General features: G+C 38.8%; 1 protein-coding gene across 7 annotated transcripts in view; it reads left to right on the top strand.

Moving 5' to 3' along the window:
* Positions 1-13,469, top strand: part of METTL4 (methyltransferase 4, N6-adenosine) — a 35,232-nt gene that overhangs the window by 5,167 nt on the left and 16,596 nt on the right. For all 7 annotated transcript variants that reach the window (XR_014790143.1, XM_084849780.1, XM_084849775.1 and 4 more), the window contains exons 3-8: positions 8-70; positions 1,493-1,859; positions 2,730-2,799; positions 5,219-5,393; positions 7,807-7,913; positions 10,051-10,145. Coding sequence is in view for 6 of the 7 variants with exons in the window: in XM_084849780.1 (XP_084705906.1) it covers positions 8-70; positions 1,493-1,859; positions 2,730-2,799; positions 5,219-5,393; positions 7,807-7,913; positions 10,051-10,145 (877 nt within the window). In the remaining variant the exon portion in view is untranslated. The remainder of the gene's footprint in view (positions 1-7; positions 71-1,492; positions 1,860-2,729; positions 2,800-5,218; positions 5,394-7,806; positions 7,914-10,050; positions 10,146-13,469) is intronic.

Here is a 13,469-nt window from a genome sequence, read left to right as displayed (position 1 = left end):
ACTTCAGAAACGGAAAAGAAGTACTGAACTTAACCATGGTGAACGTAATGCTTTAGAATATCATTTAAAGGTAAGTCCTAAAGGCATTGGTGTGAGTGGACCTGTTTGAGTGACCTCAGAGGCACATTTCTGTCATTACTGCAGAAGATACACTAATGGAGCAATCCTATGGGATGCGTCCTGGGTTCTTGTAAGCCTCCAGACTTGGAGGTATATGAGTATCCAAAGTAGGGCATTTTAGCTAGCTGGGCGATCTTGCCCATCTAGCAGAACCTTTGGGGAGGGAAGGAGGTTGGGGGCTGCTGGGGATGCCTCATAGCCCCACGTCCCCAGTCTCTTCCCCCCCGCCCCCAGGAGTGTCCTGTTTCACCCCATGAGCTCATGTTTGCAAGCTTGTAACAGCAGCCAGTGCAGTTCCTTCTGTGCTGGCTGTGAGGGGGTGGGGAAGTGAGCGGGGGAGCATGGTTTCCTGGCTCTGAGGTTGGAGCCAGGAAACTGAAATATCCTGTGTCCCCCAGATGCAGTCTAGGGGGCATAGGATTGCTCTCTATTAGATTTATTTCAAATCTCACTATGTTAAGAGATGCTTAATGTATAAATTGCTCACATGAGAGCATGAATTCTGAAACATTATTCTTGGGATCTTCAAATTAAAGTATATTGCTTCTAAGTTCAACAATAAATAGCATTATTTCATTACTTTCAGAAGTAATTGACGATATCTGTAATTTTTATTATTGGACACTTCCCATCCCCTAGGAAAAGAAACTGCCATGGGTCAATTCATAGAGAGGATATTCAGGGGAAATAACTCACCAATTCCCCAGCTGGGATCAGTAGCAAGCAATAAAACCAATAGAACCTGCAAACTGGCTGAACCTGCAAAGTGCAAGCATTTCATTTAAAGGCATGGGAACTCTAAAAAGCCAGGCTGGAGCTGCAGTTACATTTTATTACCAAAAAATTGCTACAAATCAGTTCTGGAAAAAAAATGCAGGAGGGGGAATTTTGGAAGTCAATTTGGAAATGATGCTGTCCGATACACAAGAGGCATCCAGCCTGTTTTCAGCTATTCCCATGTCCTTGTGCCACAATCCACAATGTTCTCTAATGTTCTCATTTTGTGTATGAATGCATTAATCTGAAGCTAGATTGGAATTAGTGTTGTTTTATCTGAATTTTGCTTCATTCATTTTAATTTGTATGTGTTTACTTGTAAACTGTATAATCTCTTTCTCAAACCTCTAGAGAGTGTTACTTACAGGGTAATACATATGCATATTTTAGAATGACACTTTCCTGTTTTGATTTTTTTTAAAATCTGAAACTATCTTAGAATGATTTACTGTATGGTTGTGAATATTTCAGATTATTTTATTCACAAGTTGCAGATTCACACATTCGTGAATATATCTGTGTAGAATTTTAATTCACTCTGTGATGAGAAGCCTACTTGAGATCTTTTTCCTGTCTGTCTTTTGTTGTTGTACAGATCAGTGGCAAGATTTTGGAGGGTACCAGGAATTTAGTCCAGGTGGGGCTCAGAACTGGTTTCCTCCAGCCTAATTCTACAAAACAGTTTTGTGGCAAGACTCCTGTTACAGGACACATTGATTGTGGTTTGGCTGAATTATGTGAGATGGCAAAATCATTTCTTCCTGTGAATGAAAGAGGGCAAAGAGCTAAATATATGATGAAAGAGGAAGCCTCCATTTCAGAACAAGTTCAAGTATCCTGTGTTACAGAAAATACCACAGTCTATGCAAAGATAATAACATTAATGGGACAGAAATACTTGTTTCCTCCCAAAAGTGCTTTTCTTTTATCTGATATTTCTTTTATGCAGCCACTTTTGGACTGTAAGTACATTTCCTATTAAAATTATCTACTTGCGGTTCAGTGATCCATTAATATATTGACAGTACATATTTGTGTAGATTTTGCAAGGGGAGGGATTTAAAGAGATTCAGCTTGAATAGTTTAATTTAAGCATAATTACATAGCTTTTTATAAACTCTTATTCCAACCCTCATGTGTGACAGTTGCCCGACTTCACAAGTCTCACTCATGCCCATTGCTTTACATAATGTGGGATATTGGGAAAATGGCAAGCTAATACATGAATAGTGCCTTTTGTTTGGGCGGATCTAAATTTAGTGCGATGTTAAGGGTTGGAGGTTTTTTAAAAAATATTGTTATTAATACTAGAATTCTAATGGAATTCTAGAATTCTAATGTGAACCAAATTACTTGTGATTTGATTGAAGGTGTATAAGTTTTATTTTGTTTTATGGTTGGTTGACCAAGAAACATGATGAGGAGGAGGTCTGTAGTTGAACAGAACCCTCCTCTTTTAATCAAGAAGCATTTTGTGATATATTTGAAACTGACATGACGGCCTATAAGTTTGAATGAACATGAAACAGAATCACTTTAGTTTACTTCGAAGTCCATCTTTATCTTTTGTGTAATCAGAGTTGTCAGTATAAACTTACAAAGGCAGTTAAATACAACAACCCCCAAAACTCTTTTTTTCATTTCTGCTTTAAAAGGCAGGGGGAAAAAAATCCAATTTCTATTTCTTTTTAAAAATTTGAGAATCGGATGCTTAAAATTTGGGAAGCAACTTTATGCCTTATTTCAGATTTAAAATAGGCTTTATTGTAAGTATTGAAAAACTTCTTTCTTTCTTTCTTTCTTTCTTTCTTTCTTTCTTTCTTTCTTTCTAGATAATAAAAAGTTTGGCATAATTGTGATTGATCCACCCTGGGAGAACAAGTCTGTTAAAAGAAGTAATAGGTAGGTGTTTAAAAACTCTAGATATTAATGATGTGGCTTCATTTCAGTTCCATGTGGACGAACAGTTTGTGGCTTTACGAGTGCAATGAAATAGGTATATCTGTTTGCAGCAGGGTACCTGTACAGAGACCACTGCACAGGAGGAATCAAGTTGGGCCCCTTAGCATGTTCTTGTTTCATTTCTCTTTTCTGGTTGGAATTTTCAAGTGTGATTGGTTCTGATGCTTAGCATTCTGTTAACTGGAATTCTTACATTAAAGAGCTTGGGTATAATTCCCCAGTGAGCTTCTGTAATTCTCTATTAGTATAATACAGAATGAAATCCAATTGCTTTAATATGAAAGCAGGGAATCAGATCTTAGAGCTTTCTAAGGTGAGAATATGACAGTTATGCTGGGGTTTGCAGAGTGGGTAGGGATGGGGTTGCAGCTTCTTCAACAGTGGGACATCTTTTGAGATTATAGCATTGCACTAATTTTTTTAAATGAAAATACTTTGTAAATAAACATGTACTTCGGAGCAATCAAACTCTGAGTTCTCTGCTATTTCAGTATTAATCAAAATGAATGAGATCTGTGCCTGTGGAGTGTTTTGGTAAGTGTAAGTTTTGGTAAGAGTAGTCCTTCTGATTCATGTTTTACAAAAGGTAGTAGGCAGGACAAACTTAGTGTCTGGGTAGGAAATTAGGTAAGAGGTATACATTCCTCAAAATAAGTGAAGTGTTAAGGCAAGCTAAAGCAGTGTTCACCAACCTGGTGCCCTTCAGATGTTTTGGACTACAGCTCCCGGCATTCCTGATCATTTGCCATGCTGGATGAGACGGATGGGAGTTGAAGTCCAAAACATCTGGAGGGTACCAGGTTGGGGAAGGCTGAGTTAAAACAATATTATCCCAACATCCATTTAAAGGGACACATTCTAAGGATGCATACAAGCAGTCAGGGATTTTATTTCTGCCATTATTTGTAAGTTAAGAAGAAAAATGACGTTACATTCTGGGATGGGAAATGGGAGGGATGAAGGGAGGAGTCCATGTAGCAACAAAAGGGAAAAGGGAGGTGGCATATTTTGGAATGGAAGGTTGTCTTAGAATAACATAATAGCACCCTGAACTCCAGAGTATGATGTATAATTTGGGGTGGTCTGTTTTTGTTAACTGAGCAAGGACAGATAAGTGAAATTGATGCCATAACAACAAATTCCTGGAAATTACTGTTTCCCAGAAAACAAAAGGCCTTGTTCAGAGGAAAGCCATTAATCTGAAATCACACAGGCTGCTGAGCCTGTATATTTAATGTATAATCTGATCCTATGCAGAATTAGGCATACCTGAGCCTACTGAAATCAATGGGCTTAAGCAAGCTTAATTCTTTACTGATTGTCAACATAATCAATTGGTTATAAAATCCATTTGGGGTCCAGCTCTTAGGTATCTCTCAACCTTACCATCTAAAACCCAGTCTTTAATACTTGGGTGTATGTATCTCCACCCAGGTAGACTCTCTGTCTTTGGTGACCATCATACATGCCTTTTCAAAACTCATTTTCAAAAATGCAGCTATCTGTGTGATGGGCATTTCATTCAGAGGAATAACCCAAACCATCATTCTGAAGTTTCTGTACATGTTGTAAAAGTCATAGATTTTAAAGTCTGTTATATCTGTGCTTTTCTACAGTTAGAGGTTAAGTAGTCAGTAATTGATGAGGTAGAATCAGGAGCTATATTTGCAATCTCTTGCATTCTTAAATAGGTTTGCAGTCTTAAGAACAGAATGTAAGAGCCGTGCTGGATCAGACCAAAGACCTATCTAGCCCCAAATCCCAGATGCCTCTGGGAAGATCACAAGCTGGGTATGAGGGCAATTGTCTTTCCACTCTGTTCCCCAGCAACTGGGCATTTTGTCTCTGATCCTGGAGGCAGCATATAGCTATCATGACTAGTAGCTATTGATAGCCTTCTCCTCCATGAATTTGATCCCCTTTGAAAGCCATCTAAATTGGTGGCCATCACTAAATCTTGTGGTAACAAATATCACAGTTTAACTATGTGGTAGTTTAAAATGCTGAATAATTGTCCTGTAGATTAGAATGAAAAATGTGCTAATTGCTCTGCAAGCAGGTTAACGTAAAGGATATTCTGGATTTCAGTTAAAATATAATTTTAAATATCCTTCAGAAATTCAGTTTCTACACAGAACTGTCTTTGGAAATGTAATGATGTTTTGATCTGTACTGCTGCACCCAGTAGATCCGAATGTAAAGAAGCAGGCATTCAGTTCTGGCAACAGATTTCACCACTGGATGTCACTCTTGACTCAAATTTGATTTATCTGAATGTTGCTGGCATTAGAAAAGTTTGTAAAAGATTGTCAAACTTCTAAAGGCTCTGATCAAACTTTCTGCATGCATCCATATGTAGGTACAGTTACTTGTCTCACTGGCAAATCAAGCAAATTCCTGTGCCGGCGCTGGCAGCCCCAGATTGTCTTGTGGTCACATGGGTGACGAACAGACAGAAGCATCTACATTTTGTAAAGAGTGACCTTTATCCCCACTGGTGTCTGCATGGAGTGGTGGAATGGTTCTGGGTGAAAGTAAGTTTGCAGAACTTTTTTACTTGCTTTCCTATGTTTGTTTATTAAAATCATTTCCCAGTAACTATTATTTTTATTGGTAGCATTTGATAAGATGTGGCTCCTTAAAGATTTTTTTTCACATTTCTTTTGTTTATATATTAGATTTCTTTGATAAGGATCCAACAGTGTTTGTCTGCTAGTGCATTCTATGTGGCGCTGGCGAAAACAAGTGCCTGTGCAATTTTAATAGCTCTTGCTGGTGCATCAGGTTTCCTGGGAAACCCATAGTGCAACGTAAATACTGCTAGTGGGTGGATACTGTTGGATTCCTCCTTTTTCTCTTCCCAGGGCAAGTTATAATTAGGGATATTATCCCAATTAAAGAAACGTTTCAGCACAATCCTGTGTATCAGGTTTGCAAACTTCAGGCCTGCAGGATCTACTTTGATGTTTACTACAGCCCTGAGATTGACCAACTAGAGCCAGGTGCAAAATAGTGGCTCAGCTGAGCAGACATACCTTAAGAATTAAGGAATAGGCTGCCTCAGAGCACATGTTCAGCCCAGGAATTTGTGGCTGGTATCAGAACCAAGCTCACAAGTTCTTTCACACAAAAAAACACTCCTGGTTTTCCCACAAGTGTTCTTTTTCAGCAGCCTAATTCAGTGGGGCAAAGGTTTTAGTTGTTGCTGCTGTTAGACAGAATCAGAAACCCTTGCCAATTTACTAAAAATCACCCAGAAATCTAGAGGCAGATTCTCATCCACCTTCTGCCAATCCTGGCTGTAAATGTCTACTCAGAAGTACTTCCAGGTAAGTGGGCATAGAGTTACAGCCCGAATAGATTGACTGTATGAATTCTTATCCATTTAATCTGCATACACCTTCGTATGTATAAAAGAAGAAAAAGCATTCTTGTTTTTGGGTGATGCATACATATTTCAGCAGTTGGCATCTTAAGAGTCATTTCCTCCCATGTGAGTGAGAAGGAAGAATGCCTTTTCTAAGATGACACCACTCATAGGGTTTGTAAGAACTTGCAAATACTTAATATATTTTTTTTAAGTCTTCCTGATTGATAGGGCACTTTTTAATCTTATCAAAGTATTTTTAATTAACTGACCAAATGTTCCAGCCCTAATTGCAAAATATTATTATTTCATTTCTGTCTTCATACTCTATGTGTAGACTAGACCATGGGCAGGCTGAGTGTTGTTTGGCATATAACAGTCAATCTCTGGCTAATTTGTAGTAGATCTCCAGGGGTTTCGGACTCCCTTTCTGTTCAGGCCCATAGACTCCTTTCTCCCCCGCTTCCCCTATTCTTGCCTGTAAAATGTTGGAGGTTCTGCAGGTATCTCTGCCGCGTTCAGTTTCTCTCACACTCTGTTAGTTCTCACTCTCATCCCCGAACAAATGTGCTTCCAGCCATGAAGCTCTTAATTCTCTGTAGTTTTCTTGCTATGGCTCGCTTATCTTTCACCTTTGCAGCCATTTGTTTTATTTTATCTGCCCCGCCCCCAAATGACCAATCTGCTCATTCTTTATTGCTAGTCGAAGCTACAGGGATAAAGGCTTGCCCCCATTCTGTCAGATGTCCCATTTAAAATGAACACATCTGCAAATCCTAGTAATTATCCTAGTAATTTTCAACAAAATAAGGTTATTGTGATTTATGTTACTGGCAGCAATAAGTAGTTATTGATAATAAGCCTCTCACTATCTAGGCTTGCTTTTGTTTTTGCTTAACTTCTGAGGCTGCAGTCATGTCCACAGTTACTTGGGAGAAAGTCCTCTTGAAGTCAGTAAACTTGGTTTCTGAGTAAACTTGGATGGGATCAGGCGGTTAGTCTGGTTTTCCTACTGAAGTTGTAGTGCTAAGAATGTGTTCATACGTTGGGAGCAATCCTTTATGCACTTTCTTGGTCCACTGATAAGTTATATATCTCTGAGCCTCAGTGTTTCTCAACTGTAAAATGGGACTTTATGCTTAGGAATGCTGCCACAACTAGGTGAACCTTTAAATTGTAAAAGACAAAAGGTTTCTCTGCCATGGATTCAGTGGCTGGCCTTGGGCTAACAGCACTGGGAATTAATTGGTTTCGTTTGACCAGATTTACACAGTTTTGCTGGGCGTATTTTGGATGTGATGTTAAAATCCCTGACCTGTAGTAATTCAGATGTGGATTTGTACTTGAATATGTAGCCATCCCACTGTATGCCTTGCGATCTGTGGCAGTCTGACCCTAAGCCAGTAATTTATGTCTGGGTGGTAGACCATAGGGGAGTAATAAAGAAAGTAAATGATGCAAACTTGGACTAAACAGAGTAATAGAGTAGAAGCTTTCTTAGGATAAATGAATAGAATATATATACATGTACATACATTTACTTGTACTTGCAACATTGATTTTGAGTCTCTTTGTATTAGATTACGAGGTCTGGAGAGTTTGTATTTCCATTAGATTCGTTTCACAAGAAGCCTTATGAAGTTCTTGTATTGGGCAGAGTTAAAGGAAATACAGATGTGCCATTAAGGTATGAGTCCATTGATTTCTCTATGATGATGATGATTTTATTAGGAATGCTCAGCTAAGGTTGAAAACGAGCTTCAAGGAATTACCACTGGCCTTTCCTAACAATATGATTTGCAGACCGAAGTATGCTTGAACTCCATCGCTCAAGAAAGACTACCTTTGAGAAAGCTGTAAAATATACTTGTCTTCTCCTTCCAATCAATCCCCGTTAGACCTCTTATTTAGTTGTCTGTTTCCCACAAAGCTGCAAAATTCAATTTTTCAAGATATGACTTTGAGAAGTCTTGAAAGGGGATGCTTTTAACTGACAGCCAGTCTATAATAATAAAAGAGGATGTGTGTCAGTCTGTGCCCAAACCATGAATCCTAGACACCTGAAACCTGGCAGGCATACGGAGGGGTGTTCACCTCAGGGTTATTTTGTTGTTAAAATGCATTGATTAATTTTAATGGATGTAACTGTCTCTGTGTTTGAAGCAGTGACATCTTCAGCAACTAGATGGCAGGCTTCCCTAATTAGCACATAGCTTTGCAGTTGATACAGTTTGAAGGCCGGGGTGAGTAGTCTGAGGGACAGAGTTATATGGCTACCCACTCCCTCCTTCTGTGCGGCACCCCCCCCTGCCAGGGAATGGAGTGGGCAGACCCTTGTAGTCTTCCTCAGACGGCTTTAGGGGTGCACCATGGCAGGGGCCATGACTAGGAGTGCCAGCAGTTGTGGCTTCACTCAGATGGGGCAGGGCCAATGTGTCCAAGTCTGCTAGTTGTATAACTTTGCTTGAAGGCTTCCCTGCACCAAACTAAGGACTATTCCAACCCATGTGACGCCTGGTAAGTTTGCTAGTTATTCAATTGGGTGGGTGGAATGTCATTGCAGGGCCGAGTTTGTTCGCGGCCTTGAGCATTCTTTTGAACTGGGAAGTGGGGAAAGTATCCCCAAGTAAATATTTCCCTTCCCCCTTAGCAAAGTTTAATTGGTTTATGTGAAAACCAGGTCTTAGATCTAAAGAGCTACCTAGGCTAATGTGAAGGGCTTTTGCTACCCCAGTGGATTATTTCCACAAGATGTAGTGATTGGCCATCAATATGGCTTTAAAAGGAGATTAGACAGATTCACGGACAATCAGGCTATCAATGGATACTAGTCATGATGACTGTGTATTACCTCCTGTATCAGAGGCTGTGTGCTTTTCAATACTGGCTGTTGGGGAACACGATTGGGAGGGTTCTATTGCACTCATGTCATGATTGTGGTCTTCCCGTAGGTGTCTGGTTGGTACTGGGAACACAGTGCTGGACTAGATAAGCCTTTGGTCTGATCCAACAGGGCTCTTCATCCATTCCTTGTTTTGTTTTTTGAACAGGCAATCCTCATGTCATATCACAATCTTGTTTTGAAACTCTCCTCAGTTTTCCATTTAGCATGGGTGGGGCCTGCTGTTAACAATAACAAAGTTAAAGTCCCCTTGGGCTCACAGGACTAGTTCCTCAGTTGTTTGTCTCTTCTCTGGAGTCTGTTTTTGGAAGAGGTTAGGCACTGGTGCAGCTGCTTGGCCTTGTATGTGAGGTGGTAAAATACTTAACATTGACAAGACAAGAAAGGATCATTGCAACAGGCAGGAACTCTTCTGGTGACATTATATAAACTGAACAACTCCTTTACTTTCCTCTCCTACCTAGGCAAAAGCTGCAATGAGTTCTTCCCTATGCTCTCTCATGTTAGCCCTGCAGGGCTATTGGCTTCTGCTGCCAGATGGATCTTCTGTTCCTCTGAATTAAATATAGATCTGTTTGTTAAGGGCAGGCAATAATCTACAGTTGAAACATATATTGGTTGTGCTGTATTTGTCTTCTTCCTGTAGTCTTATTTCTTTATTGGCTTTGTTTTTGCAAAAGCTTAAGAAATTTCATAAGCTGCCCTTTATCTTTCAGGAAATCAAATACACTCAACATTTAGATATTTTCCTTCCCTAAGGCTTACCATCCAGTATGAGTGTGAGAGAAGGATTTTTTTCCCCGTATTTATTATGATTATTCTGTTTGGAAAAAATGGGCCTATGAATGTATGGATCATTATCGAAGTATTATTTTTCTTATTTGAGGCTTTCACCTTTATTTTGTTGTTATTTATATAACAGGATTTCAGAAGATGAAGTACTCCCAGTAATCCCAGATCACAAGTTAATTGTGAGTGTACCTTGCACTCTTCACTCACATAAACCTCCTCTTACAGGTACGTTCTTGAAATAGCTCTGTGAAGTAGAATATTTTAAGGGATTGATATGATCGGTTATTGATACCCGTGTAGCTAGTTAGTGGCTTGAGTACTTTTGTTCATTTCTTTCTATTGTTCATTTCTGACCATGAGTAACCATTGCCATTGAAGTTGAAGTTTTGGCCTTTTCATTAGGTGCCTAACTGTGGATTTCAATTTGCATTTCAAGCTTTGCAGCTGGATGATTTTGATCTAAGATGCTAGCGTAATCTCTTCTTTTTATGCTTTGCACTTGCTCTAACTACTTTTAAAATGAGTTTGATCTTAGCAGATCATTTTCAGTGCACTTCCTATGAAACTGCATCTGAAGAGTGTTCCAGTTAGAGCACAGTGTAGGTGTATGCATATTGGTGGCAGTTATAGAAATTTAGGCAGGCATTCTTTGGCTATGGGATTCCTCTGATATAATTGAAGGCGCTTATGGTGACCCATACTTCCACCAATTTGGGCCTTGAAAGGCTATTTCAAAAGACTGAAACTCTTTATCTCATTATTGCAAGTAAGTTCAGTTGTAATGATAGATGTTGCTTATTGAGCTTAGGTGTTCTGGACTAATTGCAGCAGTGAAACTTTTCAAGGGAAATATGGGCAGGTGCAACAACATGATGGAGAGTATACTTGTCCTTTATTCCTCCATTTTCACTCACTGTGTTTGTGAGAACCCGCTTGTAGAATTTTAATGTTTAAAATACCAACCTACCAACATCTTTCTCATAATGCCTCTACATACAGTATACTCACTTAAATGTATGTTATACTGATGGTTAATTTTAATCTAACAAATAATGCCAGAAAATTGCCATTTTTGCAGCTAATGCCAGGTTTGGGATGCTTGACCTTAGTACTGAATGTTTGCTAGGGCTGTACCATGCTAGCCTGTGGCTGTTGAAGGGCTAGCACTGCCCAGTGCAGGCATGGGTTGCTGAGATCGTTGAACCATACTATCGATTGAGGAGCTGCAGGCCTGCATGCTACACTACTACCTGCTCACTGTTGCTTTTTGCTGCTGCTCAGCTGTGGCAGCCATTCATTTCCCACTCCCACAAACCACCAGTGCTAATTAGCAAGGCAAAAGCTCAGCATCTAGCTTTTCAATCCTGCTGTGCGTGTGCGTGCATGTGTCTGCATGCACCTTTAAGTCAGCGGGCCCTGATTATGTTAGAAAGTCAGACTCCTGGGTTATGTCTTGTTCTCCTCCCACCCCCAAATGTTTTCCAGGGCCTTATTTCAAAAACCTTACTAAACTTGTTAAAAGAAGTTAACTTTTGTGGATTGAAAGAATAATAGTAAATTACTGGGCCAATATGTCTTGGAACCTCCTCATATCCTCATTAAGACTTGGAAAATGATGTGAACAGTAAATTAGCAACATTCGAAAATACCAAATTATTTATAATATCAAAGTAATTACAGAAGGACCTCATAGTAGTGTACCAAATACAATATTATGAGTCAAGAAAGAGATGAGGGAATCTTTGTGGCTGCGCCTTGAAAATAACAGTTTTGTGAGCTGCAGCTTTTAAAAAACTCAAGGGGAAGACAACAATCAAAATACCATGTTGCCGCTGTATAAACGATGTATCCATAAAGGGTATAACAGAGCAATGACAAGTACAGATTGGAAAAGCCTGAAAATTATCAGGGAATTATCAGGGAAGAGGAATGCCTTTAGTTCATAGAAATTACTAAGGCTGCAATCCTATGGCTAAAACACACCAAAGCTCTACAGTCATGAATGGACGTCACAATTGTCCACCTTCTAAAAGAGGGCCCATGTCAGTTGGAGGTCTGATGTAAAAGAAATCATTTTTTTACGCTGTTAATGAGGAAGAACATAAAGGCTATAGATTTGGCAAGAGTAGATCAAATCAGTAAGAATTTGTTTGTTTATGTTTTGTGTTTATAATCTGAACCTTGGAAAAGTTAACAGTTGCATGTTTTGTTTTACTGGAAAAAGAAATCTGATGAGAAGTTTTTATCCATACTGTAGTTTCCACACTTAATCCCCCCTGTCTCCCCCCCCCCCATAAGCCCAAGTGAAAGAAAACAGTTTTTAAAGGGTTACATAGGTCAGTGAAGAAAATTCAGATATTAAGTCCAGACATCTGAACTCCATCCAGACTAGGGTGTGGGTATATTTCAATTGTAAAGTTGTGTCAGTTGCTGAAGAAAAGTATAGTAAAATGTGTATTAGTGAAACAATAGTTATCTAGTTTGCCAGTAGAGGGAAGTGGTTCCAAATTCCTACCTTATTTTGAACGGTATGAAAAAGAGCAAAAAGTATGGATGAAATAGAGGAAATCCCGATCATCCACATATATTAATGTTTTGTTTTAAGGAGCAACAAGTACAATAATATTAGTATTTCTTTTTAGCTGCTGTATGTTTTATTTCTTGTTATAGTTGCAAGGTACTCCTGTTAATATATATGTAGTCATTTATTGACTAATTATAAACATTTATTTCTATGAAACAAGGAGAATTTCCCAGTTTAAGTAACCAAAAAGTAGATATTTGGTTTCCAGCAAGTGCATTTAACTATAGAACTCATGACTCTTGGACTTTCTAATGGTCCATGTTTAATGCTCACAACTTTGTATCGTTCTAAATGTATTTAAATTACTTTATGCAAATATGGAAAAATAATTTTAGATCACAGCAGGTTTTTCTTCTGGTTCATGCAGACTAAAAAAAATTCTAATCTGATCTGGACTTGGGATGGAACTAATTTAGCATGGTAAAAATGTAGAACCTGCATGAAATTAAGCTTGCCAGATTTGGCCATCCAATAATTTAGTGTAGCTTTTATTCAGGCAGCTATTGCCTGATTAATATGTTTGAATTAGCCCCTACGTTACTTACAACATATCATCTGGAAACTATGAATATTTTATGATGTGCCTATGGTTGTTGTTAGTATGTGGCAATCCATCCTGAGTGTTATTTTTTGAGGGAAGGGTATAAATACGTTTAATAAATAAATGATAAGTAAGACTATAAGATGCTGTTAAAGATGGCTAAAATGTCCCTATTCCGAAATTTTAATGGTTTTAGGTTATGAAGAATTTACATGCTTCTTTATATGCACGTTTTAGTGAATCAGTTGTTTTGGGCTGTGATTTTTATATGTTTCCAGCTTCAGAAATCATATTGTGGCTCTGTTAAAACTCTTAATTAGTAACCCATGTATAACATACAATGCACAATGTCTCCTGTGGCTAACATTTTGTGATGGTGCCCAGGACAGTTTCTCAAATTGCTAAAGGTGCCCGAGGCCCCAAA

The sequence above is a fragment of the Heloderma suspectum genome, chromosome 4 (assembly GCF_057233095.1).
Source record: "Heloderma suspectum isolate Gila_16-S chromosome 4, 16-S_ref, whole genome shotgun sequence".
NCBI classification, from domain to species: Eukaryota; Metazoa; Chordata; class Lepidosauria; order Squamata; family Helodermatidae; genus Heloderma; species Heloderma suspectum.
The sequence above is the reverse complement of the archived record's forward strand: the minus strand, read 5'-3'. Positions and strand labels throughout refer to the sequence as shown.